Source organism: Aotus nancymaae, unplaced genomic scaffold, assembly GCF_030222135.1.
Source record: "Aotus nancymaae isolate 86718 unplaced genomic scaffold, 86718_ANA_hifiasm-v0.15.2.pri h1tg000022l_1, whole genome shotgun sequence".
Taxonomy (NCBI): Eukaryota; Metazoa; Chordata; class Mammalia; order Primates; family Aotidae; genus Aotus; species Aotus nancymaae.
The window spans coordinates 35990196-36015872 of record NW_026988435.1 but is presented as its reverse complement, the minus strand read 5'-3'; the positions used below and the strand labels follow the sequence as shown (position 1 = coordinate 36015872).

At 43.5% G+C, this 25677-nt stretch overlaps 1 protein-coding gene across 1 annotated transcript; it reads left to right on the top strand.

Moving 5' to 3' along the window:
• The first annotated feature begins 2811 nt into the window (after window positions 1-2811).
• On the top strand, window positions 2812-25007 carry EPCIP (exosomal polycystin 1 interacting protein). The gene is made up of 2 exons (XM_012446291.2): window positions 2812-2943; window positions 20476-25007. Exon 2 carries the CDS (start codon window positions 20540-20542, stop codon window positions 21197-21199), a length of 660 nt encoding a protein of 219 aa, XP_012301714.2. The 5' UTR covers window positions 2812-2943; window positions 20476-20539; the 3' UTR covers window positions 21200-25007.
• Window positions 25008-25677: the final 670 nt, after the last annotated feature.

Sequence of the window (25677 nt, the reverse complement as noted above, 5' to 3'; positions counted from 1 at the left end):
ATCACAGGAGCTACTGCCTCTTCCACAATCAGGAAGTTGCTGAATTAAGAGGCTGTGTTCTCCAACAGGAAGTTAGTGCCACAGTCCTCAGCTCCTGAGCCATGCCACATCGGCCACAGCCAGTCAACAACTCAGTCAGAAGGCCACCCCCACAGCAGACCATGCCACATCTGCTGAGACCCTGGCCAGCAAGAGATTCCCAGTACTCTCCTCTCTCTCCTCACCTAACTCAATTCCCAAATCTTTCCACGTGACTTCATTCTGAATCAAGTATAAATAATAAAACTTAAATCACATCTGAAATCTCAGCTTCAAGAGACTCTGGTGTGTTGAATGACAGAACGTTCCAGTCTCTACACTAGAGGCAGGCAAGAGAGAAATATGTTGAAACAGAGGTTGAGTATGCTAAACCATTGGATTAGCCACAGTTGCTCCAGAAATTTGGGGCACCCAGTGTATTGCTGGCCAGCCTTTCCCTCCCTCATCTTCAGGCATCCAGTCCACATATATTACCTCATTTTTTCCTCAGCTCCATCTTTCAACAAAGTATTATTACCCCCACTTTATAGATAAAGAAACTGAGTCTCATAAAGTTTAAATAATGTGCAAGAAGGTAATAGACTCAAGGTCTGAACCAAGATCCACTTTGCTATTCTCACATGGTAGAATTTCTACATGTGCTTTGCTGAAACTGATCACCCAACAATAGCAGCCTCTCTCTATTCTCAATTCCCTTTATCCTGGCTGTGATTCACTGGCTTTCCAAATGGCTCAGTAGGCCTGGGACTTCTCCACCTCCAAACCTTTGCTCCAGCAATTTTTTTAATTACTTGAGTTTCTTTATCCTGTGGGCCACCTGAGAAGCCATGTGTGTCAGACTGCTTTGGCTCAGAAAGGAGGAAGAATTTATCCATCAGATTGCATCTGCAATTCATCAAAGAATCACTCCATGAGAGATCGTCATCCTTTCCCCACATCTGACCACCCAGATCACAGCCATCCTTTAAGGCCCAGATTCAAAACTACCTCTCCACAAGGACTTCACCAATCTCCCTGGAAAAGGCCGACCTTCACTGAGACTCCCCTGCATTGTGTCTGCACCTCCCTTCAAACATTTCCGAAACGCAACTTATGTAATAAGTTCAACCCCTTCTATAGTATAACTTCCTTAAAGACAAGAACCATGACATTGATCTCTGTGCCCCTATATCTCCTGGCACAGTGCATGTGTGTGGTAAGGATTCACTAGATGAATAATAAATGAATGACTGAATTTCCCTATGAGGTGCTCTCTTCTTTAACCTATTGAAGACTTTGTATCTGGGTAATTACAAATCAATTGCTCCAGTCTCCAAGTGCTTTTAATTAGCAAGATTTTCCTTTATCTCAGCAGTTCCCAACCTTCTTGGCACCAGAAACCAGTTTCATGGAAGAGAATTTTTCCACAGACAGGCAGGGGTAGGAGACGGTTTTGGGATGATTCAAGTGCATTGCATTTATTGTGCACTTTATTTTTATTATATTGCATTGTAATAGACAATGAAATACTTATACCACTCACCCTAATGTAGAATGAGCTTGTTTTCTTGCAACTAGACAGTCCCATCTGGGGGTGATGGGAGACAGTGACAGATCATCAGGCATTAGATTCTCATAAGGAGCACGCAACTTAGATCCCTTGCATGCACAGTTCACAGTAGTTCACCATAGAATACCGTTCTCAATGTGCTCCCACAAAAATCTAATGCCACGGCTAATCTGACAGGAGGCGGAGCTCAGGCGGTAATGAGAGTGATAGGGAGCAGCTGTAAATACAGATGAAGCTTCTCTTGCTCACCCACTGCTCACCTCCTGCTATAGCATGGACTGGTACCAGTCCCTGGTCTGGAGGTCAGGGACCCCTGCTTTATCTTTTTCTCCCGCATTTAGTGAGACCTCATCAGTTGTTAAGGCCCAGGTATTTATCTTCCCTTAAAATACAAATACAGAAAACTAATCCTCAATGTGATAGCATAGGAGGTGGAAATGTTAAAAGGTGATTAGGTCACGAGGGTGGAGCCCTTATGAATGGGATTAGTGCCCTTGAAGAAGCCAAAGAAACCACAGTTGTCTCCCTTCCACCTCTGAGAGCTCAGCTAGAAGGTGCCACCTCTGAACCAGGAAGCAGACCCTCACCAGAAAACAAATCTGCCAGTGCCTCGATCTTGGACTTCTCAGCCTCCAGAGCTGTGAGAAACAAATGTGTTGTTTGTAAGTCACCCAAATAATGGCATTTTGTTGTAGCAGCCCAGATGGACTAAGACATCAGTTAATGTATATAAAATATTTTTTACATGTTTATTGGTTTTGTGGCTTCTAACGTTTTTTAGATGAATTTAAAAAGAGAGAGAAAGAATAATGTCTATCTTTGGAGTTGAAATGAGTTCATTTTTTCTTTGGAACAACCACAAGAGGACACTTTTTACACTGGTGCAGGCATTTACCATAAGTAACAATTCATCAGGTCAAAAAAGGTGGAATAAACAATGAAAGTAAAAGTATCAAAGGGTCTCCATGCTCTACATTAATCCATTCAATTTTCTGCTAAAGTAGAATTTGTTCCGTGTGTGTCACTCCTTTGGGATCAGCCTACAGAAACAGTTTCCTCAGTTTCTTCTAGAAACTTCCCAGTTTAGAACCCCGAAAGAGTGGCCAGCAGTCACCAAGTCAGGTTCTCTCCTGTGTGCAGCTAATGAGACTGGTAGGCCAGCTGCTTCCTCCTGGTTGCCATGGAAATGACCAGGCCGCTGGCCCTCTGAAGACGGAAAAGAACAGCACGTGGAAGACCACGCATTCCACCCTGGCTTGCAGATTAACCCAGCTGTCAAGCCAGGGTGAAGGATCTGCGGCCAGGCAGAGGTCTGTGGAGTGGAGAGGCGAGGCCTCACGGTGGAACTCTGAGATGTAAGTACTTTCTCTGTTCTTCTTTTTTAAAAAGTATGTCTAGTCTAACAGACCGTTTTTAAGAGCTTCAGAATTTCTGCTGCATGGCAGGAGCTGTGACGTTTGGAAGAGCCATTGGCAGGGTCACCTTCTTGTTGCATTTGCATTTCCTGAACCCGTAACATACATGTACGAGTGGCTTCCACTATGAAACACTTTTTAGGCTTCCAGGCAGATGGATTCCTCTTTACTGAGATCCTGCCTTTAAAAAGAAAGATTTTCAGTGCATTAAGCAAAGAATGAAATGGTCTTCTCATCTAAACCCTAAAAAGACAAACTCACTTAAGGCTAATCCAACAGATATCTCCTTGAAATCTTGTCTCTATTTTAAAATATCTGACTAGACTTTTCCGTTAGTCTTCAATGGTAAATAACAATTAAGGAGAAGAGATATAACACATAACTCTTTTCCTTATTGTGATCACAAACAAAGAAAAGTGCGAACTCCCAAAACATCAGCTGATATTGTTTCTTTGCTCTGCTTTATCTTTTAATAGTATTATATTTACTGCCTATTTACACACCAGGCTTTACAGAGTTTGCTGATTAGAAAAGAAAGAAAGAAAGAAAGTAAGTTTGGATGATCATTAACATTGGGATTGGATAGTTCTCGTTTTTAAAAAATTGGTCTTTTATTCAAAAGTGAAAAAGCATGATAAATAATGTAGCAAAAGGCAAGATGAGGAGGGGAATGCTTTAATTCAAAATTAGTAGACCATACGCAGTCCTGCATATATTTCTTTGTTTAATAAGCATATTTTTGGAAAGTTTTTAGCAAAAGTATGTTGGTGTACATTGAGGACAGGAAATATTTCAAAAACATTGTGCATGATATTTATTTTAAAAACCTATCCTTAAAAAATACCCCAAAAAAAGACCTCATTTGCTTGAAAATTTTTTTACTGAAAAGAGCCATCCCTGAGAAGCTTTTTGCTGTTTTCTTTTTTAGACTAAATAATGCACTATGTTTGAAAGGAAAAAAAAGACTTTTCATTACTGTTTTCTGAGAGAAATTGGCATTTTCTGAAAATAACAGTTTTAATAAAGTATTTATGGAAATGGGTGCTTTTCAAGAGCCGACTTGGATTTCTCAGCTTTCTTTTCCACACTAATATTTTTCTCTGCTTAAAGCTGCTACATTATCGGCTTTTAAAATTCAGTGCCCAGTGGCTTGTGTCTGTGTCTGTGGGAGCTAGTGGGTCAATAAGCCCCAGTGGGAAGAACAGGCAGACCTCACGCTTCTGTGGGCGTGGGACCAAGGGGCAGCTGTGCAAAGCTGCGGATGTGAACCCCAGTGATGCAATTAACTGGGTGTCTACCAAGTCACTCAAAATAAAAACTCGAAGGATTTGCATTCATTGCCTAATTCACTTTCTCAAGGACCTGTGTCAAGTAGAAAGGTACAGTTGCCATATATTTTAGTTAGGACTCCTTCATTAGGACTTCTGAGAATTCTTTGTCCCACATTCCATACCTATGTTAGCAGAAGCAGCACTCTGCTCATATTGTCCTCTATTCTGATTATGAACTTAAGAACAGAGATTTATTTCTCGTGGTTCTGGAGACTGGGAATTCCAAGGTCAAGGAGCCTGCATTCAGCAAGGGCCTTCTTGCTGTTTCACCCCATGGTGGAAAGTGGAAAGGCGAGAGAGCGTGTACACGAACATAAGAGAGAGAGAGAGACAGACAGACAGAGAAGAAGGGGGTCAAACTCGTCCTTTTATTTGAAACCTACTCCCGTGATGACCAACCCACTCCTCAGTAACAGCATTAATCCATCCATGAGGGCACTGCCCTCTTAAAGGTACCTCTTAAAGCTCCCATCTCTCGACACTGTTGCACTGGGGATTCAGTTCCAACACATGAACTTTAGGGAACACATTCGAATCACAGCATTTAGCATCAGGGTTCTATACACATTTAGGTTAAAGGCCACAGCATCTAGCAATAGAATACAATGCATGGACTTTCACTTGAATAGGCCCAAGACCCTGGGGTAGGAAGTAGCGCTGTAATTTCCACCATGACTCTTCAGAGTATAGTTGGCTGTCTGGGTTCAAATTTTAGCCATTATTAACTGGTTCTGTGACCCTGGACAAGTTATTTAACCTCCCTGTGTCTTCATTTCCTGATATGAAAATGAGACCATATGTGGTGGCTCATGCTTGTAACCCCAGCACTTTGTGAGGCTGAGGTGGGTGGATCACTTTAGGTCAGGAATTCAAGACCAGCCTGGCCAACATGGCAAAACCTGGTCCCTACTAAAAATACAAAAATTAGCTGAGCGTGGTGGTGTACCACCTATAATCCCAGCTACTTGGGAGGTTGAGGCAGGAGAATCGCTTGAACCTGGGATGGGGAGGTTGCAGTGAGCTGAGGTAGTGCCAGCGTGGATGACAGAGCAAGGCTCTGTCTCAAAAAAAAAAAAAAAAAAAAAAGAATGGGGCCATAATATCTACCTGAAGGATTACAGAAAGGATTTTAAATAACATAAAACATGTGAAACACCTAACAGTGCCTGGCACAAAGGAAGCACTCATTAAATCATACTATTAGTGAATAAAAAATATGGATAGTTCCTGATTTCATTCAGTTTTCAATACACAACACACATGTATCACATTTTTTATTTTCAAGTATGTTGCCACTTTATCGGTGACCATTTGCTATATTTAGCTAGCTTAGCCTTGGGAACGCGGCTGAAGAACAGTGAATTATTGATGCCGTAATATTTCTCACAGGAGTCTGAACTTTCTTGGAAATCAGGAACTGTGTATTTGACATGTTAAGTTGGAGATGTCTGCTAGACATTGAGAAGGAGCTATCAGATACAATGTGAGGCAAGTGAGCATGACACGGTCAGGAGCTAGAGACATATCTCAGCTCCCCATCAGCATCTAGGTGGTATTTAACTTCACAGGACAACAGGCAGGCAGCAAGAGAGTGCACATACAGAAGACAGCCATGCGCTGAGCTGGGGACATGCTATAATGACAGGTAAGAAGATCAGATGCCAGCCAAAAGACTGAGAGGGAGTGGCCTTTGAAGTAGCCAGAAAACCAGGAGAACGTGACGTCATGGAAGAGCAGAAAGCTATTCACTCAAAAGGAAGGGAGGAGGCAACTAAGTCAGATGCTGGTGGGAAGTCAAACAAAGTGAGACCAGGAAATTAATCACTGGATTTGGTATGCGGTGGCAGGAGGTGGTGGGATTCAGTGGGAACTTGATGAGAATGGTTGCGATAGAATGATCCCAGCAAAAGTCTGGTTTTTTGAAGTGGCTTAAAAATCTAACACAACTAGGTACTAGGCTCTGTGTGATAACAGATCGGCTTACAAAAGCTCTTTTTTAAATTTATTTTGTAATAGACTGATACAGCACTCTAATAAAAATAGGTTTGAGTCAAATAAGAACTGTCACGTATTCCCCTAACCTAATAAAATGTCATGAAAGAGGAGAGATTGGAAGACAGTGTAAGAGATAAAGATGGTTTCTCAGTGGATACAAAACAGAAATCATCCCCACACAGAGGGAAACATAAGCAGATGAGGGGAATGGGGCCCAGATTGGAGAATAAGCAAACACAATGGGGCCACGCGCGGTGGCTCACACCTGTCGTCCCCACACTTTGGGAGATGGGAAGATCTCTTGAGGCCAGAAGTTGTAGATCAGCCTGGGACTACAGCGAGACCACGTCTCTACAAAAATTTAAAACATTAGCCAGTGGTACGCACCTATAGTCCTAGCTACTCAGGAGGCTGAGGTGGGAGGATTGCTTGAGCCCAGTAGTTCAAGATGACAGTGAGCTACTGCACTTTAGCCTGGGTGACAGAGCAAGACCTTGTCTCAAAAAAGGAAAGAAAGAGAGAGAGAAGAAAGAGGAAGGAAGGGAAAGAAAGAAAAAGAAAGAAAGAATGAAAGAAAGAAATGAAACAAAGAAAGAAAGAAAGAAAAGACAGAGAAAGAAAGAGAGGAAGGAGGGAAGGAGGAAGGGGAGAAAGAGAAGAGAAAGAAAGAAAGGAGAGAAAGAGAGAAAAAGAAAACCCAGTTCTCTCTCTCTCTCTCTCTCTCTCTCTCTCTCTCTCTCTCTCACCCCCCTCAAGGCTTATCCCCACAACATGCCTTGGTGCCTCTCCTTTCCCAGTTTTGATCCATTTCCCATAAAAGGATTACTTCAAATTTGCATCTCTGAAATGTCTGGTCTCTGGGTCATTAAAATAAAAAAAAAAAAAAGAATCTTCTCTGTGGCCAGGAGGTCTGAACAATTCATTTGGAGTTGTGCCTAGACACTATTTCATGGGCACTCGGTTTAGCCCAAATCGTGATGCCAGATTATCTACTGGAGCTCTGCTGCTGTCGCAAAACTAATCTTCAAAGAGGCATCAGTGAGATCAGGACTCACTCTTTTTAAATAAAATTCTTATTTTGCAATAGTTTTAGGTTTACAGAAAAATCATGCAGATAGTACAGAGAGTTCTCGTATAGAGTTAACATCTTACATTGTGTAGTACATTTGTCACAATTAATAAATGAGTACTGACACATTATTATTATAAAATAAAGTCCAAACATTACAGATGTCCTTAGATTTTACCTATCGTCCGCTTTTCTTGTCCCAGGTTCCCACATTACCTTTAGTCATCATTCCTGGGAGGCATTTTAAAAGTCTGAAAAATCTTCCAAGAAAGAAACAAGGTTTAAATGTTCATCAGTTCCAATATTTGTAACTAAAACCAGCAAAGAAAAATTTAATTCTTTTTTTTTTTTTCCAAACTTGAATGGTCAGAACTATAGCTTGAACACAGTTGAAAGGAAAAAAGCCTAAGGCTTATATCTTAAGGAAATAGTTCAAGGTCCTTTGCTGGAATGTAGGAAGGAACAACTCTAAGTGGAAGATCTGAATTCCCTTTTATCGTTCTTGTTCTGGAAGCAGGTAATTAAAATAGTAAAGGTCTGCCAGCTTTTTTTTTTTTTTTTTTTTGGTTTCTCATCTCCTAGCAAAGGGATTAGTGTCTGACTCATTTTCCTTGGCAACTTCACACTCACATAATACTGGCCCAGTAATTTGAGCAAAGTTCTTCCTGAGTTAGCTTTGCAAGATTGGACTCTGAAAAGTTAGGTTGTGGGGGAGTTTTTTAGCAGGAGCTGTTGTAATCTCTCAACCAAGAGCAATTAGGGGAAGGGCTTTGTGATGCTCACAAATATCTGTGAGACCAAAATATACTAACTCTATTCATGTTTTCCTTAGCTCCTTGGAGGGTGTGTGGCATAAGATGGAAGGGCAGAGATTAGAGGCCTGACTTGGGGCTCACCATCTCCACTCTAGGCAAGTCTATTTCACCCTTCATCCTCATTAGCTTCACAGGAAAGTTGTAAGGTAACCAGGAACCTAGACCAGGCCTTTGGTAAAGTCACAGGAGGTGAGAGGTGCCTCCTGGGATTTGGCCAGATGTCATTCAATGGCTTTCAAAGATGATGCACAGCTAGGCCAAAGGAGAGAAAGCTCAAATTCCCACCCTGTCAGCCATACACAGAAACTCATTCTGGTTTCTCTGCCGTGGCTAGGCCGTACAATGAAAGTCGCTGAAGAAATGGATGAATTTTGCTCGCTGATTTGATAACACTTGACAATCCTAGGAGGTAAAAGGCAAAAGAGGGAGTCAACGATCAATTACATGCCTCATTGACTTAGCCAATGTAGGGACTCATTTGGATAATATAAATAGTCGTGGAGTGCTGCTTTGTGCGGGCCCTGTGCTAAGGACGAGGGAAACCACCATCAGCAAGAAGGCATCAGAAATCTGACCCCCCTGATAAGTTTGGCTGTATCCCCACCCAAATCTCATCTTGAATTGTAGCTCTCCTAATTCCCTCGTGTTGCAGGAGGGACCCAGTGGGAGATTATTGAATCATGGGGGCAGTTTCCCCCATACTGTTCTCGAGGTAGCGAGTAACTCTCACGAGAGCTGATGGTTTGAAAAGGGGAAACCCCTTTTGCTTGGCTCTCACTCTTCTCTTGTCTGCCACCATGTGAGACGTGACTTTTACCTTCCACCATGATTGTGAGGCCTCCCCAGCCATGTGGGACTGTGAGTTCATTAAACCTCTTTCTTTTGTAAATTGCCCGGGCTTGGATATGCCTTTATCAGCAGCATATAGGGAGTGGAGGCGTTTGATTGGCTGTGCCCAAGGTGAGTGGGACAAAATGGAGGGGAGTGGGACCCGGATGGAACAAAATGGAGGGGAGTGGGGCCCAGATAGGACAAAATAGTAGGGAGGGAGTAGGGCCCAGAAAGGACAAAATAGTAGGCAGGAAGACAAAATGGCAGGCACGGGGTGGGGCCTGCAGAAGACAAAATGGCAGGCACGGAGTGGGGCCTGCAGAAGACAAAATGGCAGGCACGGAGTGGGGCCTGGATAGGACAAAATAGTATCAGGTAGGTCCTGATGGGGCTTTTTTCCCAGGCTCCCGGGGCAGGGGGCGAGGAGGTGTGTCCGAGCCCCCTGCGAGGGAAGGGGGTGTGTCCGAGCCCCCGGCGAGGGAAGGGGGTGTGTCTGAGCCCCTGGCGAGGCAACCGGCCTTACACCCAGGATGTGGAGGTTGCAGTGAGCCAAGATCGTGACACTGCACTCCACCCTCCAGCCTGGGTGACAGAGCAAGACTCCATCTCAAAAAAATAAAAAGTCAGTGGCGGGCAAATCATGAGATCAAGACCATGCTGGCCAACATGGTGAAACCCCATCTCTACTGAAAATACAAAAATTAGCCATGCGTGGTGACATGCACATGTAGTCTTAGCTACAGGACCCTCGGGAGGCTGAGGCAGGAGAATCGTGTGAACCTGGGAGGTGGAGGTTGCAGTGAGCTGAGATCGCGCCATTGCACTCCAGCCTGGTGACAGAGCAAGACTCCATCTCAGAAAAAAAAAAAAAGTCTACAAATTTAGTGGCTTAAAACAACACATCAATATTCTTTTACACTTCTAGAGGTCATAAGTTCAAAACCAGTCTGACCAGGCTACTGTGAGGATGTCAGTAGGGCTGGTTCCTTCTGGAAACTCCAAGGGAAAATCCATTCCTTGCCTCTTCCAGCTCCTAGAGGCTGCTGGCATTCCTTGGCTTGTAGCCACATCACTCCAATCTCTGCTTCGGTTGTCACATTGCCTTCTTCTCTATCTCCTACTGTGTCTGTCTTATAAGAACCCTGTTGATTACGTTGGGTCCACCCAGATAATCCATGGTCATCTCCTCATCTCAAATTTCTTAATTTAATCATGTCTGCAGAGGCCTTGTGGCCATGCAAGGTAACATATTCACAGGGCCCAGGGATTCGGACACAGGCACACTTTAGGGACCATTATTTGATCTATCATAATATCCATTAGGCACAGTAGGAGATCAGAAATAAAGTGTTTTGATCACATCCCATATTCCTGCCATTCCTTTAAACATTTTACACACATTTAAATTAGTAGAAATGGAATCAGACAATTAATTTCTATTTTCCAGATCAGCTCACTAGTAATTTCAGGACCTCACAATCCTCAGAATTTACAGGAGGACAGCTTGCCTGGGAACGCCACTCCTGTGACATCCACTGTGAGCCCTGATAGCCATGAAAAAACATAGCTCATTTTCTCAGAGTTAGGAGCCTCTGGGTGGCTTCATCAGCCTGGCAGCAAGCCTAGCTGCTAGTGAGGGCTACTTATAATTTATATAATTATAAATCTGATTTGATTCGTTACAGGAAAAATCACACAAAGAGGCCTTTTTGTTTTATGCTGCACCTGGTTGCTCTCTAATCAAATGCTTGATACGAGTGATGCATTAAATGTACCAGTTACTTCAGATTTCTTTGGAGTGACTTTTGGGATGCCCTCACAGAACATGCTAGTATATTTGTTATCACTATGACTCCGATATTACAAAATATCACTATTGATGAATAGTACTATGTACATTGTAGTATATCTATGAGCACTTATGAGTACTACAATATACATAATAACATAGAACTATTCAGGCTGGCTGTGGTGGCTCACACCTATAATCCTAGCACTGTGGGAGGCCAAGACGGGAGAATCACTTGAGCCCAGGAGTTTAAGACCAGCCTGGACAACATAGTGAGACCTGTCTCTAAACAAAATAAATAATATACTACTATTTATACACACACACACACACGCGCGCGCACACACACACATATACACATAATCACATGCATCTACTTTGCTCTTGTAACCTGTGTGGTTGGATCATCCTGTGCCATGTCAAGAGAAATAAGACTCAGACAGGCTCTCTGACTCATCCGACTATATACTAGTGAGTTCAACATGAACAGTCACAATTTTTTTTTTTTTTTTGAGACAGAGTTTTGCTCTTGTTGCCCAGGCTGGAGTGTAATGGTGCAAACTCGGCTCACCACAACCTCCACCTCCCAGGTTCAAGCAATTCTCCTGCCTCAGCCTCCCGCGTAGCTGGGATTACAGGCATGCACCACCACGCCTGGCTAATTTTTTTGTATTTTTAGTCGAGATGGGGTTTCTCCATGTTGGTCAGGCTGGTCTCAAACTCCCGACCTCAGGTGATCCACCTCAGCCTCCCAAAGTGCTGGGATTACAGGCATGAGCCACCACACCCAGCCACAAAAATATTTTAAAGTGTGTCCTCTTAAAACCCAAATTGTATACTTGAAGTTAATTTTGCCAGAATAATTCCAACTTCTGGAGACATGAGTTTTACTTCCTCTTTTTCTAGATGAGCAAATATATCAGCTGATAGCATATAGTTTAGATCCTACCATATAAACCAAATGAGATTCTGAACACATCAGAATTACCAGGAACTCATTTCCTGCCCCTCACAATAAACTGTGTAAACCGCAATGAAAGAGAAGTGATCTTCACCCACAGAGGCTGCGCAGAATGGTGATCTCAGCGTTAGATCCTTGTAAGGGCCTGTGAAAATTCAGTGGCTTGTACCAAGGATGAAGACGTGCCGTTGTGGAATGCGAAGAAGAAATAAAAGGCGTTGTATCACAGTAAGAAAACCTTGGGGAGGGACCCAAATTAGCTTTCAACTTCATAAGCTTCAAAATATTAAACAACAAAGATACCAAATATCATCTTGCGTAGTGTTTATCTCTAACCTACATCCTGCAGTGCATTCATGAGACAAAGCCAAAGAAAAGAAAAATGCTAAAAATCCCTTTTTTCAAGAGCATTTCAAGGTCCTACACCTAAAGCCCTCACACAGTGCCTGTGTGGGCATCTCATCCGCATAACAGAATAGCCAACACCCCTCCCTGACCTAAGTGGGAAGAGGGTTTGCACAGCCCTGGATAAGCGGGCGCTGGACCTGAGAACAGGTGACCACTCGTTTCTGGAGCCCTAGCGTGCAGTCTCTGCCCCACACTCCTCCCATACTTTCTATTTAATCCTTGCTATCTCTCTAATAAGGAACAAGGTAGCCATAAGGCTTACTGTGCAAATACCCTTGGGCAAGAATGTGTTGGCTGAAATTCTGATTAAGGCTTAACCAACTGGTATCAGATCCCAATCTGTGAGCAGGTTTTCAGCACTGGCTCCTGGAAAGAATGGATGACCAAGGAATTAAGAGGAAGGCACCTCCAGGGGAGCTGGAGATTGGAGAGTCGCTCTACCTACTCATAGCCTGCCATAAGTAGCCCACACTAGCAGCTAGGCTTGCTGCCAGGCTGATGAAGCCACCCAGAGGCTCCTAAATCTGAGAAAATGAGCTATGTTTTTCTCGTGGCTATCAGGGCTCACAGTGGATGTCTCAAGGAGTAGTGTTCCCAGCCAGATAGTGTTGGGATGCTAAGAATGAGACAATGATGGGAGGCTGAGGCAGGAGAACTGCTTGAACCCAGGAGGGGGAGGTTGCACTGAGCCGACATTGCACCACCGCACTCCAGCCTGGGCGAGAGTGAGACAAATGCTTTCCTGTTCTGTCCACTGGGCTCTCCTCCTCCCTGTATTACTGGTTCCCTCCCAGAGGTCCTAGCAGGTGTCCTGACTGCATGCTTCTAGGAGGAAGAGAGCCTCATCCTCATCCCAGCCTTCTCAAGGATTCCAGATGTTGAAGCAGATTTACCCAAAGAGCCTGGAGTTAGAAGGAGTCAACAAATGGAGAGGTGGAAATCGTTGGAGAAAATACGAAAGAAAAGTGTTCCCCTCCTTAGAGCTCATTGTCCTGACTCCAGTATCTTCTCCTCCAATTCAGTCTCTCCCTGGCAGCCTAGGTGACCTTCTTTAAACAAGATCTAAGCACACGTCTCCTGCTGCAGACCTTTACTGCCTCATTTGTTGTCTCTTGCAGGAGCCTCCAAAGAGGGAGTTTACATCACAGGAGGTTTGCAAGCCAAGCTAGTGGGGTAGAGCTGAAAATATTCAAACTTTCATTTTTATTTGTTTTTCATCTCAAATTTTTAAAAATTCTACTGTTTGTGTATTGTAGTTAATACAGATGATACGTAAGTATGGCAGTACATGAATGGCCTTTATAAATTAACAGAGACATCTATTGGGGAGGGTTTTTTAATTATTTGTAGATGAGGTGATGGTCAGAAGAGTTTGGAGACCAAGTCACCGCCAGCAGAATATGCAAACCCCTTAGCTGGACCAGCAAGGTCCTGTCTAACCCTGTCCTCCTGCCTACATCCCCCGTCATGGACCTCAAGACATCCTATACTTGTTCTAAACATATGGAGGACTTTAGTCATTCTGACCTCTGTGCCAATGACTCTTACATCTGCACTGCCTCTCCTTTCCTAATTTGAACCCCTTCTCTACCTGGCCCAAAGAGCACACCTTTGGGAGTCTTTCCATTTCTTCCTTCCCACCACTCTATGTGCATTTTTTTTTTTTTCTGAGACAGAGTCTCGTTCCATTGCCAGGCACCAGGCTAGAGTGCAGTGGTGTGATCTCAGCTCACTGCAACCTCCACCTCCCAGGTTCAAGTGATTCTCCTGTCTTAGCCTCCTGAGTAGCTGGGATTACAGGTGCACACCAGCACACCCAGCTAAGATTTTGTGTTTTTAGTAGAGATGGGGTTTCACCATGTTGGCTAGTCTGGTCTCGAACTCCTAACCTCAGGTGATCCACCCGCCTTGGCCTCCCAAAGTGCTGGGATTACAGGTGTGAGCCATCGCGCCCAGCCTCCATCTGCATCTTTAAGAACTACCAATCACATTGTCTTCTAATTAGTTGCCCAATTGTTTGTTCCCAGAGTACATTCCAAGTTTTCCCCGAAAATTTCAAGTCCCTTAAGGGTATGGATGATATCTTCTTCATTTTTGCTTACCCATGACTTAGGCCATTTGCCTAGCATCCAATAAATATCCTCTAAATGTTGATTTTTCATTTTCTTTTGAGAAAAGTGGATGTAAAAAATCATAAATTGCAAAGCAATATTAGCACCTGCCGTATTGTACCCAGCTAGCGGGGTAGGCTGGCTGTGTTGACAAACTTCAAGATATCAGTGGCTTAGAGTAATTGAGATCTGTTCCTCCCTTACATCACAGACTAATGCCATTAAGTGGGAAGAGGGGTGTGCTCTGTTCCATACAATCATTCAGGGATTCAACATTTTGCCTACAGTTCCACCATCTTCCAGGGCCATCGGTTCCTTAGTGGAATCTTCCACCACATTCCATTGGCCAGAATTGAACCACATGGCACCACTTCACTGCCAGAAGCTCCAAAATAAAGTCCAACAGTGTGCCAAGGAAGGAGAGGAGAACATGGCATTCATGGGCACTAGAAGTGTCTGATACACCTCGATTGTAAGATACAATAAGCAGCTTGATGCAACCATGATAAAAACTCAGGGGATGTCTATACATCCAAATTTTTCAGTCAAGATGCTAAAAACTGTGTGTGATTATTAAATCTTTAAGCCTTTAAACCACTGAACATGTTTAAAAACCAGAACTACTATTCAGAATCAGTTTGAATGTTGTTTTTCTATTGCAACTGAAGAAATCTCAAGAACAATACTAGCAACTAGCTACATAAAGGCAGAGGCTTCTGAATTGAGGAGATCAGTCATCAGTTACTTCAAAACAAATTCCACACAGATTCCTTCTCAATCTAGGATTACACCCAACGTTTAGATAATGTTTATACTTGGCTTCAAAAGGAATGTTTCAAACTAGACTGGTTCTGTTTATAAGAAGATATTACTAGTAAGGAGATATTGTGTCCGTGGGAGGACAGCATTTGGAGCATTTGCCCAAAACAAATTTGAAATGTCATAAATAATAACATTCTAAACTCTATAGTCCTAACACAAAAGACAAATAACTCTAATTGCGGAAACATCAGGTGACGTTCTCCAAATCCTTACAGCAATTAAAAATCAAAAGCAATTTACAATTTTAATTTGGAAGTCAGTTTAATTTGAAATCAAAAGCGGTTTTTATTTTATTTTTGAGACAGAGTCTCACTTACTCTGTCGCCCAGGCTGTAGTGCAGTAGTGCAAGCTTGGCTCACTGCAACCTCCGCCTCCTGAGTTCAAGGGATTCTCGTGCCTCAGCCTCCCTAGAGTAGCTGGGACTACAGGTGTGCACCACCGCACCCTGCTAATTTTTGCATTTTTAGTAGAGACGGGGTTTTACCATGTTGGCCAGTCCATCTTGAACTCCTGACCTCGAATGATCTGCCTCCCTCAGCCTCCCAAAGTGCTGGGATTATAGGCCTGGCTGTGATTTTCATTTTTAAACTGGAAATGCAATTAGGGGAAAGACTTAAGAAAGTGTGAAAGGCTCAGGAGTCAGAAGCTGATGAGATGCCCTGGCAAGAAGCAGTCTCAAGTAGAGGTCTGAGTTGCAGCTCTGGGGTTAAAGGCAGAAGAAAGCCAGGCCCCGGACACCCCAAGGAACACGCTGTGAAGCCAGGACATGGAGAGATAAGCAAGTTTCTCTCTCACAAACGCACTCCCCAAAGGATTTCCCTTCAAAAGTCCTTGAAGATTCTTGGAAGGTAAAAACCAGGGGCCGTCCAGCAAAGGAGACAATTTGAAATTCTGAGTGTATCCCACAAAGTCAGACACATACCTGCACTCTTAGAGTGTGTTTTATCAAAGTGGTGCTTTGGCGTTTGCTGAGACTGAGAGGAACAGAGTTGCTCTGCTCACCCATGCTCACCCCATGGGCCTTGTGGACACCCACTTTTCCGATTGTCTACCTGGTGCTTTTCTAATAGTGCCTCCTGATTGCCCTTTGCAGAACCATCCTTCTACCCTCAGTCCATTGTTTGCAGTGTGGCCGATCCCATTCATTGGCTCCAGAGCTGAGCATGTGACTCAGGAGACCAATGTATTTTTGCCTTCTAATATTTATTTATTTATTTACTTATTTGTTTGTTTATATATATATCTATTTTTTGGTGACAAGGTCTCGTTCTGTCACTCAGGCTGGAGTGCAGTGGCACAATCTCAGCTCACTGTAACCTCTGCCTCCCGGGTTCAAGTGATTTTCCTGCCTCAGCCTCCCTGTAGCTGGGATTACAGGTGCATGCCACCATGCCCAGCTAATTTTTGTATTTTTGGTAGAGACGGAGTTTCACCATGTTGGCCAGGCTGATCTTGAACTCCTGAGCTCGAGAGCTGCCTGTCTTGGCCTCCCAAAGTTCTGGGATTACAGGCCTGAGCCACTGCACCGGCCATAATTATTTATTTATAGAGATGGAGTCTTGTTCTGTCATCTGGGCTGGAGTGCAGTGATACAATCATAGCTCACCACAGCCTTGAATTGTCAGACTCAAGTGATCCTTCCACCTCAGCCTCCCAAGTAGCTGGGACTATAGGTGCGTGTCATCATGTCCAACCAATTTATTCTGTTTGTAGAGATTAGGTCTCACAATGTTGGCCAGGCTGGTCTTAAACTCCTGGTTTCCCACAATCCTCCTACCTTGGCCTTCCAAAATGCTGGTATTGCAGGTATAAGACACCACATCCAGCAGCCCAGTACTATTTAAAGAGATTTTTTTTTTTCTTTTCTTGAGAGGTTGCTCAGCTGATAGAAAGCAAACCTGGATCTACTAGTGACCATCTTGTCCCCAGAAGGAGTGATCTTGTCTGGGAATAAAGCCCACAAATGAGAAAGAAAAACTGAAAAACAGAGAGACATTTCTGCAACCTCTTTTTGAGTAGCTGGATCAAGCCATGCCTGAAATCCTTCCTTAATTTTTCAAATAAGTAAGCAGATTTTTTTTTCTCAAGTCAGTCTTAATTGGATTTCTATAGCTAGCAGTTAAAAGAGTTTGAGTACACTGACATTTGGTAAACTATGTTTTTTCATTCATTCAATGAAATGTGTTGAGTCCTTGCTACATGCTAGGCACTGTGCAGGAAATTGAGGCTATGTAGCCAAGAAACTGCTCTCTCAAGGTGTTTACCCCAGTGAACGAAAACCTTGAACTAATCATCACAGTACAGTTGGCTGTGGTGGCTCACACCTGTAATCCCAGTACTTTGGGAGGCCGAGATGGGTGGATCACCCTGAGGTCAGGAGTTCGAGACCAGTCTGGCTAACATGGTGAAACCCCATTTTTACTAAAAATACAAAAATTAGCCAGGCATGGTGGTGCACGCCAGTAATCTCAGCTACTTGGGAGGCTGAGACAAGAGAATCTCTTGAATCAGGGAGGCAGAGCTTGCAGCGAGCTGAGAGCGCGCCACTGCACTCTAGACTGGGCAACAGATCGAGGCTCCAACTCAAAAAAAAAAGAAAATTCATGGTAGACTGAAGGAGGAAAATGTCCAACTGGCATCTCTGTAGCAGCCCCTATGAACGGGTTGCCAGGGGTATTTGCCCCACTTTTTGCCCTCTTAGTGAGCCTTCCCCAACTGGGTGCGTGTCCTTGTTCTGGCCTTTGGGCTTCCTGATGTCCGGGAGCCAGGGACCAACCTGAGGTCCAGCTAGGGCCTTGCCTGTTGGAAAGTTGCTCACGAATCCTTTTGGGAAATTCTCGTCCCACACATTCCAGCAAACCAGTATCCTTTTCTCTTCTGATCTCTTTTCCTCTTCCATGGCTGCCTCTGAACAGCATCAGCACCTGAAAGAGGGAGGCAGACACTTTTCTCACCAGGTTCTGGGCTGATGAATAGATGTCTTCTCTCCCTTTCCTTTTAAGGCTGGGGTCAGTAGTGGGCCAACGGTGTTGACGGTATTCCTGGTTCTGGGATGACAAGGTTACCGGGACATGAAGTCCCAGAGGTCTCCAGTGGAATCTGGGACAGCTGATGGTCTAAAATTATCTTGTAATTAACAAATTATTCACTGTTCCTCACTAACGGGGGTAGACACGCCCACGTTCTAACACCGCTCAAGACTGTTAAGCCTCTTGTTCAGAGAGAACTCTTGTTCTCCATGTTTCTCAAAGCTCTTTCTTCCATGACAAAATGTACCTATTAATAAAGCCTTTAAGAAAATCCTGTGCCAACTTTAAAATAGACACAAAGCACTATAAACCGCCTTATCCAGTCCCCTATGTAGAATCGAATCACTCTGCAGTGTTCTCGTAACTGTCTCTATGTTCAGCACAGCTCTTCTCAGTTCAGCCTTATTTGTCTTTTTCCTTTGAGGATAAATCCTGGAGGATAGATCTCCAGGTCTTTTGTATCTTTATTTCTTCTGCTTGGCCTAAGCCAGGGCCTGGCACACGGCCCAGGCTGGGCCCTGCCCAGTGCCTGCGTTTGCCCCTCCTCCTGCCTCCTCCCCACTGCTGCAGCCTCTCTGCCCTCACATGCAGGACTGGCCCGGCCTTGGGCTCTAATGCCCAGCCCATTGGAAGCAGAATCAATTTCACTAGGACCTAAGTTCTATGAGGGGTGGGCCCTGGGTTGTCCTGTTCTGAGTTGTACCCCCATGGCTAGCAGAAGGCCTGCCACCTTTCAATAAGCATTAGTTGAAGGAAGGAAGGAGGGAAGGAAGGAAGGAGGAAAGTAGGGAAGGAGGGAAGGAAGGAAGGAGGGAAGGAATGGAGGGAGGGAAAGAAGGAAGGAAGGAGAGAGGGAGGGATGAAGGGAGGGATGAAGGGATGAATGCATGAATATAGTCACAATTGCTGTGAATCAATGTCTCAACCTCTTCAAGTTTACGTGGCAGAGCTGACTTCTGTCCTCCTGGCACTTCAGCCACGGGGTTGCGGCTCGTGCCTCCTGCCTGTGTACATGATCCCTGATTCCTCTGGATTTCTAATTGCCTTGTGACCTCATCTTACACCCTAATTGGTGCTTGTCTGCCTAGGCTCTTTGCTGATGTCACCATACTCTTTGGACACGTCGAGCTCCTCAGAATGACCTTCCCTCTGTTGCTCCCTGGCCCTTACTGTAGGGGCCCTGCCGGAAGCTCTGGGCCCTCCCACTCAGAGGTCTCATGCCAAGCATCCCACCACACCTACGGAGCTCAGTAGACGGAGATGGACTGAATTGTATTGTTTGGTTTCTCTCTTCAGTCACTAGGGGAATATGATTACTTTTGCCAAAAATGTGGTAAGCTCTGCCCTAACGTTCAACTCCCCTCATTCCAGTCATGCCACAAAGGAGGACTATGCATCTATCATATGCCAGACACCGTAGGGCACTTCCCTGCAAACTGGACACTGTTGCTCTTTAAATTACACATGCATCCCTACCTTATTTAGATTTTTTAGAAGTTCTTGTACATGGATTTGTTTTGGAGCCCTGCAATAATGGTGTGATTGGAATGAGATGAGATGAGCATTATGGCGGAGCATACCACATTTCAGCCATGTATTCATAAATTTCTTCTGGCAGAGTAGCGAAATCAAAATAACTGTGATTAAATGGTGCTTGATTAGTATTTGTGTTGTCTATTATCACAGTTACCTAGGTACATTTGTAGGAGGGGCTGAAAAGGATGAATGGACCCATAAACATTAATGTGGTGGGGACGGGAGGCATGTTTATCTATTTAGAAATGAGAGTTTACCATTAACTGCTTCATTGGTATTCATGCTATGCTGTGTAATAGGTAGCACTCGGATAGCTGAATCCAACAAAGAAGTGTTTGTCTCCTGCATTCCAGGAAGGCAGATATTGAGGGGGAGGAGAGCACGGGTATGTTTAGGGGTTTTCGGGTGCTAGATACTGGTAATTGGATGTTTGGAGAATGTGCTCTCTCCACTCCAAATCCCTGCCTGTAGATAGGACGTGGTAGGTCTCCCATCTGGCACCTGCTCTGGCATCGCTCTAGCTGCATTGCTGGCACGTTGGTCTCACTGTCAGCCGACACCATGGGGAGTTTTACACCTCAGATGAGCTCAGAGGTTTGGCTGCTGTCTCTGGATGAGGTGCTGAGAAAAGAGCTTTCCCAGTGCTGGAGCTGCAAGCGACAGTTACTAGAACTGCGAGAAAAATGTTTACCACTTGTTTCTTCTGGGGTTCCTTTTCCATAAGTCGTGTCTTTCAAATGAAAGGTTGTAATAAAGCTGCCTGTTTTCTTTCAGGTAAGTTCCAACAAATTGGCTCACAAAGGTGGGGTACGAACACGCCGGCCCACACTGGGCAAGAATGGCACCACCTCCCAGGCACTGTCTCCTTCTGATCAGCGCTCTGGGTGTCTTTGCACTTAACCGCGTCACCAGAGGTCAGAAGAACAGCACACTCATCTTCACAAAGGAAAACACCATTCGGAACTGCAGCTGCTCTGCAGACATCCGGGATTGTGACTACAGTTTGGCCAACCTGATGTGTAGCTGTAAAACCGTCCTGCCCCTCACCGTGGAGCGAACCAGCTACAACGGCCATCTGACCATCTGGTTCACGGACACGTCTGCGCTGGGCCGCCTGTTGAATTTCACGCTGGTCCAAGACCTGAAGCTTTCCTTGTGCAGTACCAACACTCTCCCCACTGAATACCTGGCTATTTGTGGTCTGAAGAGGCTGCGCATCAACATGGAGGCCAAGCATCCCTTCCCAGAGCAGAGCTTATTCATCCATAGCGGTGGGGATGGTGACTCCAGAGACAAGCCCATGTGGTTACACAAAGGCTGGCAGCCATGTATGTATATTTCATTCTTAGATATGGCTCTTTTCAACAGGGACTCATCCCTAAAATCATATAGTATTGAAAATGTTACCAGCATTGCCAACAACTTTCCTGATTTTTCTTACTTTAAAACCTTCCCAATGCCAAGCAACAAAAGCTATGTTGTCACATTTATTTACTAACATAGTAACTGTCCAGCCGCCTCTAACTTTGGCAAACAATGGATAATCTGCAGAAGGAATCTGGAAATAAGGCCATGAGATAGTTATCCCTAGCCACAGCTGTGCCTCTCTCCACTGGCTCCATGCAAAACAAAAGAGAAAGAAACCAAAAAACCAACGTGATTCTGTCCAGGGACAGGTCTTGGGAGCCAGCTAGGCTACATCTCCACAACTAGGAGCCTGCAGGGAAATTTCCCATCAAAAATGGAGAAAGCAATACACCCTAGAGACTGCTTAGTGGAGCTCCACCTAGGAGGGGACCCCCAAGAAACGTATCTTCTTTCAAAATACTGCTTTAAATTTTTTTCTGTTTCATTTTGTGATGTTGCTTGGAATTCCCCTAAGTAGAGAATAATCAATTTTAGAGGTTTTGGGACTACGAGTTTTATAAAATGATTAGGTTCTCTGAAACTGATCTTTTCCAAATACCTTGCTAAGAACAGATGCATTGAGAAATAAGAGTTTGGAGACTGCATTTGTTGGGGTGGAGGTAACACAGGCATGGATAGGGTGGGAACTTAGGACCCAATGAGGGAACCAGGGTTCCAGGAAGAGGGATGCGGAAGTGAAAATTGGAGGACACAAAACGCATTTGCATCTATCTCAAAATTTTGCTTAGAGCATGGCCTAACCGAGAGGAAAGTTCTTCACTTCCAGCCTTTTACATTCCTTTCCTTATCTTTCTTTGCGTCATCTGTCTTTGCCCCTGCTATACCACTTCCCCTATTTCTTTTCTCATTTTCATCTTCTTTCTCCTTCTCCTTCTCCTTTTCCTCTTGCTCCAAAAATCAGAACTTAAATGAATACCATTAACCACATTAGGGGCTAGCCTGGGAATCTACTAACCACTTACAACATTATTTCTATTGGTAAAAGTGCTCAAATTATTAACAGATAATTAACAAAAAAACTTTTAAGTCTCAGTTCATTTGTTTAAGATTGCAAAGTGAAGACCTTTTATATGACATGGTTAACACAAAATGTTTTTATGTGTGCTCATAAAAGGAACCAAAGCAACATACTGTTTTAAAAAATTAAATGGACTCATTATTGTACCAAGAAAATTTTCACTCATAGAGACCCAACTTGACATTAAAGTGGACTATAAAGAATCCATGGCAGGCTGGGCGCAGTGGCTCACGTCTGTAATCCCAGCACTTTGGGAGGCTGAGATGGGTGGATCACCTGAGGTTGAGAGTTTGAGACCAGCCTGATCAACATGGAGAAACCTAATCCCTACTAAAAATACAAAATTAGCCCAGCGTGGTGACACATTCTTGTAATCCCAGCTACTCGAGAGGCTGAGGCAGGAGAATCTCCTGAACCCAGGAGGCGGAGGTTGCAGGGAGTTGAGATCGCGCCATTGCTCTCCAGCCTGGGCAACGAGAGCAAAACTCTGTCTCAAAATTAAAAAAAAAAAAGTGTCCATGGTAATTATGATACAAATGTCTAAACCTGGAGTGCAATGAAGTTGAAACATTATTGCATTCATGATACCATAATGATAAGAAATAGTCCATATCTTAACAGGATGTCCTGAGATTGATGACTTTAGATCACATACATCACATTTTTTTTTTCTCTTAACCTTAACGTAGAGTAACTGAAATAACCTGCAATTTCTACATTTGCTTAATTGGTGGGGGATTTAGCCATTCAGGCTAATTAGCACGAGTCCATGTCAGTGTTGAAATTAGGCCAAAACAAAGATCAAAGTATGAATTTTAATAGAAAAGTGTGACCTCATTACTGACATTGTTCTTCAGAGATAATGTTAAGTGCTAGAAAAGGATAAGGAAAGGGGGAAAAAGGAGGAGAAAGAAAAGCAAGAAATGACAAGTGAGAAGATTAGTAATGTATTCACTGTCATTAGTTACTGAAAATATAACAAATTGAATTTTAATGAATTTTTATTAATAAGGCATAAAATTAAATGATGTTAGAAAGTATATGTATCCTATAAATATCTTCCATTTGGTAGCTTTTAATAGTTTCAAATCCTTTTCACATATGTTTTAAGTGAGTCTTTTGAGAAATAACTGAGTTAATGGGACTTAAACCAATAGAAAAGGAAAGCTAATTTAGTTATAAATCAAGCCTGAGGTTTCAGATTTCTGGACTAAAAATATGGCTCTGTTTGTGCTGCTATGGGATAAAGAATGGGCAGAGAAAATCCACAGCACAGGCATGGGCATAAATGGCATTTGGCACTTAGCTGCAGGGTTTGGGGGACAACAGGGAGTGGTGGGATGGTGGGTAAGTAAGGGTGTACTCCCACCTGAAGCTCTACAGTGGCTCAGCTCCAACTGAGTGTTGCCATGGGAAAATTTGATGGGGCCAGATCTCCTCCTTCAAGAGAATGAGGAATTCCAGGTTGTTATGTGAATTCTCACAATTTGTAAATGTCGGCATGCCATTCAGCATTTTTGTTTGTTTTAAATAATTTAATGTGGGTCAAACAAACTATGTCAATGGTACCCATCTGGCCTGGGGCTAGTAGCTTGTTGCCTCTGGCCAGTGGTGTGCTGATAGAAGTTTAACCACCAGCTCTCCAAAACTAAGCTGGGTGGGGTGGGCTGCCCTGCCTGTAGAGCAGCCATCTTTTATTCCTTTACTTTCTTAATAAACTTGTTTTCACTTTACTCTATGGACTCACCTTGGATTCTTTCTTATGTGAGATCCAAGAACCCTCTCTTGGGGTCTGGATTAGGACCACTTTCTGGTAACATCTTTATGGCAACCACGAAGCGATGATACTGAGGAGACCCCTGACCCAAAGGAAATAGACCAACACTGATTGGCTCACTTTGGAGTCAAATAAACTTTTCTTTTGAGCTATTGACAGCTTTCAACAATTGAGTAAATTATGCTCCTATGAACAAAATTTGAAGCATGTTTGTTTCTCTCTGCCTAATTCTCTGAAGTTTGGAAACTAGTTATATCACCTTTAGTCAGAGATAGGAATGGTCTTCTCCATACTGACACCTTCTCTGACTGAACTCCTCTCTATTCTGGATATGAGACCCTAATAGTTAGGCAGGAATATCATTGCCCCATTCAGCCTGCAGAAGCTATAAAGATGGACCTTCATTTCTCTACAACCCTTAGGATTAAGGGTTCTCTTATAAAAAAGGAGAGAGGAAAGTCAGAGCATTTAAACCAGAGCGACTCCATCTTGTATAGAGGCTGGGTAAACTAAGGCTAAGACCTACTGGGCTGCATTCCCAGCAGGTCAGGCATTCTTAGTTACAGGATAAGATAGGAGGTCAGCACAAAATGCAGGCCATAAAGACCTTGCTGATAAAAATAGGTTGCAGTAAAGAAGCTAGCCAAAACCAAGACAGAGATGAGAGTGACCTCTGGTCGTCCTCACTGCTACAACTCCAACCAGCACCATGTTAGTTTACAAATGTCACGGCAACATCAGGAAGTTACATCATATGGTCTAAAAAGGAGAGAAACCCTCAGCTCTGGGAATTGCCCACCCCCATCCCTTTCTTGGAAAACTCATGAATAACCCATCACTTGTTTAGCATGTAACCAAGAAATAACTGGAAAAATAAGCAACCAGCAGCCCTCAGCACGGCCTGCCTATGGAGTAGCCATTCTTTTATTACTTTACTTTCTTAATCAGGTTGCTTTTACTTTATTCTGTAAAAAGTATGCAGATATGTATGTACACAGTTTATCTCAATTTTACTGATGTAAAGGATGTGTAGTGCACAATTTACAAATGACAAGAAATGATTATAAATGGTAATAAACTATAGATTATTCTTTACTCTTTGTACATCATTAGTTCTCAATGAATGCTTTAATTGATTTTTGACAAACTCTTGTATATAAAGCCGACTTAGGGCTGCAACTGATGAGCATGTATAGCTTTGGTATAAGTATTGGTTGATATTTTCATTTACGTTAGGAGTAACAGGAAAGTAAAATAACAAAGATATATGTTAGAATGTCATTTGTTAGTCAATGATGAAAGCAACTTCTTTGCTGAATCAAATAATAGTTTTCAAATACTGGAGGAATATTTTCTCAAGTGTGGGGACTATGTAAGGGCTATGGACATGACCCACAATCAGCTCTGATGAGCCAGTACAAATCTATGAAATACCCCACTGACTGGGAGAAAAAAATGCTGGAGGAACTGAGTAAAGACAATGAGTTTAGAGTAGGGAGGATGCCTTGCAGTAATGAAATGCCCAATTTCCCACTTTCCAGAACCAGAGGTGGAAATGTTAGGGGTTTGCACCCACCTTCCATGCAGTAGCCCACTCTTCAACATTGAGAGTTGTGATTCTGAAAGCCCCAAAGGTGGTAGATGGTAAGGTTGTGGAATTTAAGGCCTTATGAGAAAAATAAGTTAGGGGTTAAAACTCTTGAATGAACCTACGAAAATCTCCCAAAAGGAAGGCAGGAACAAAGAAAAGAAG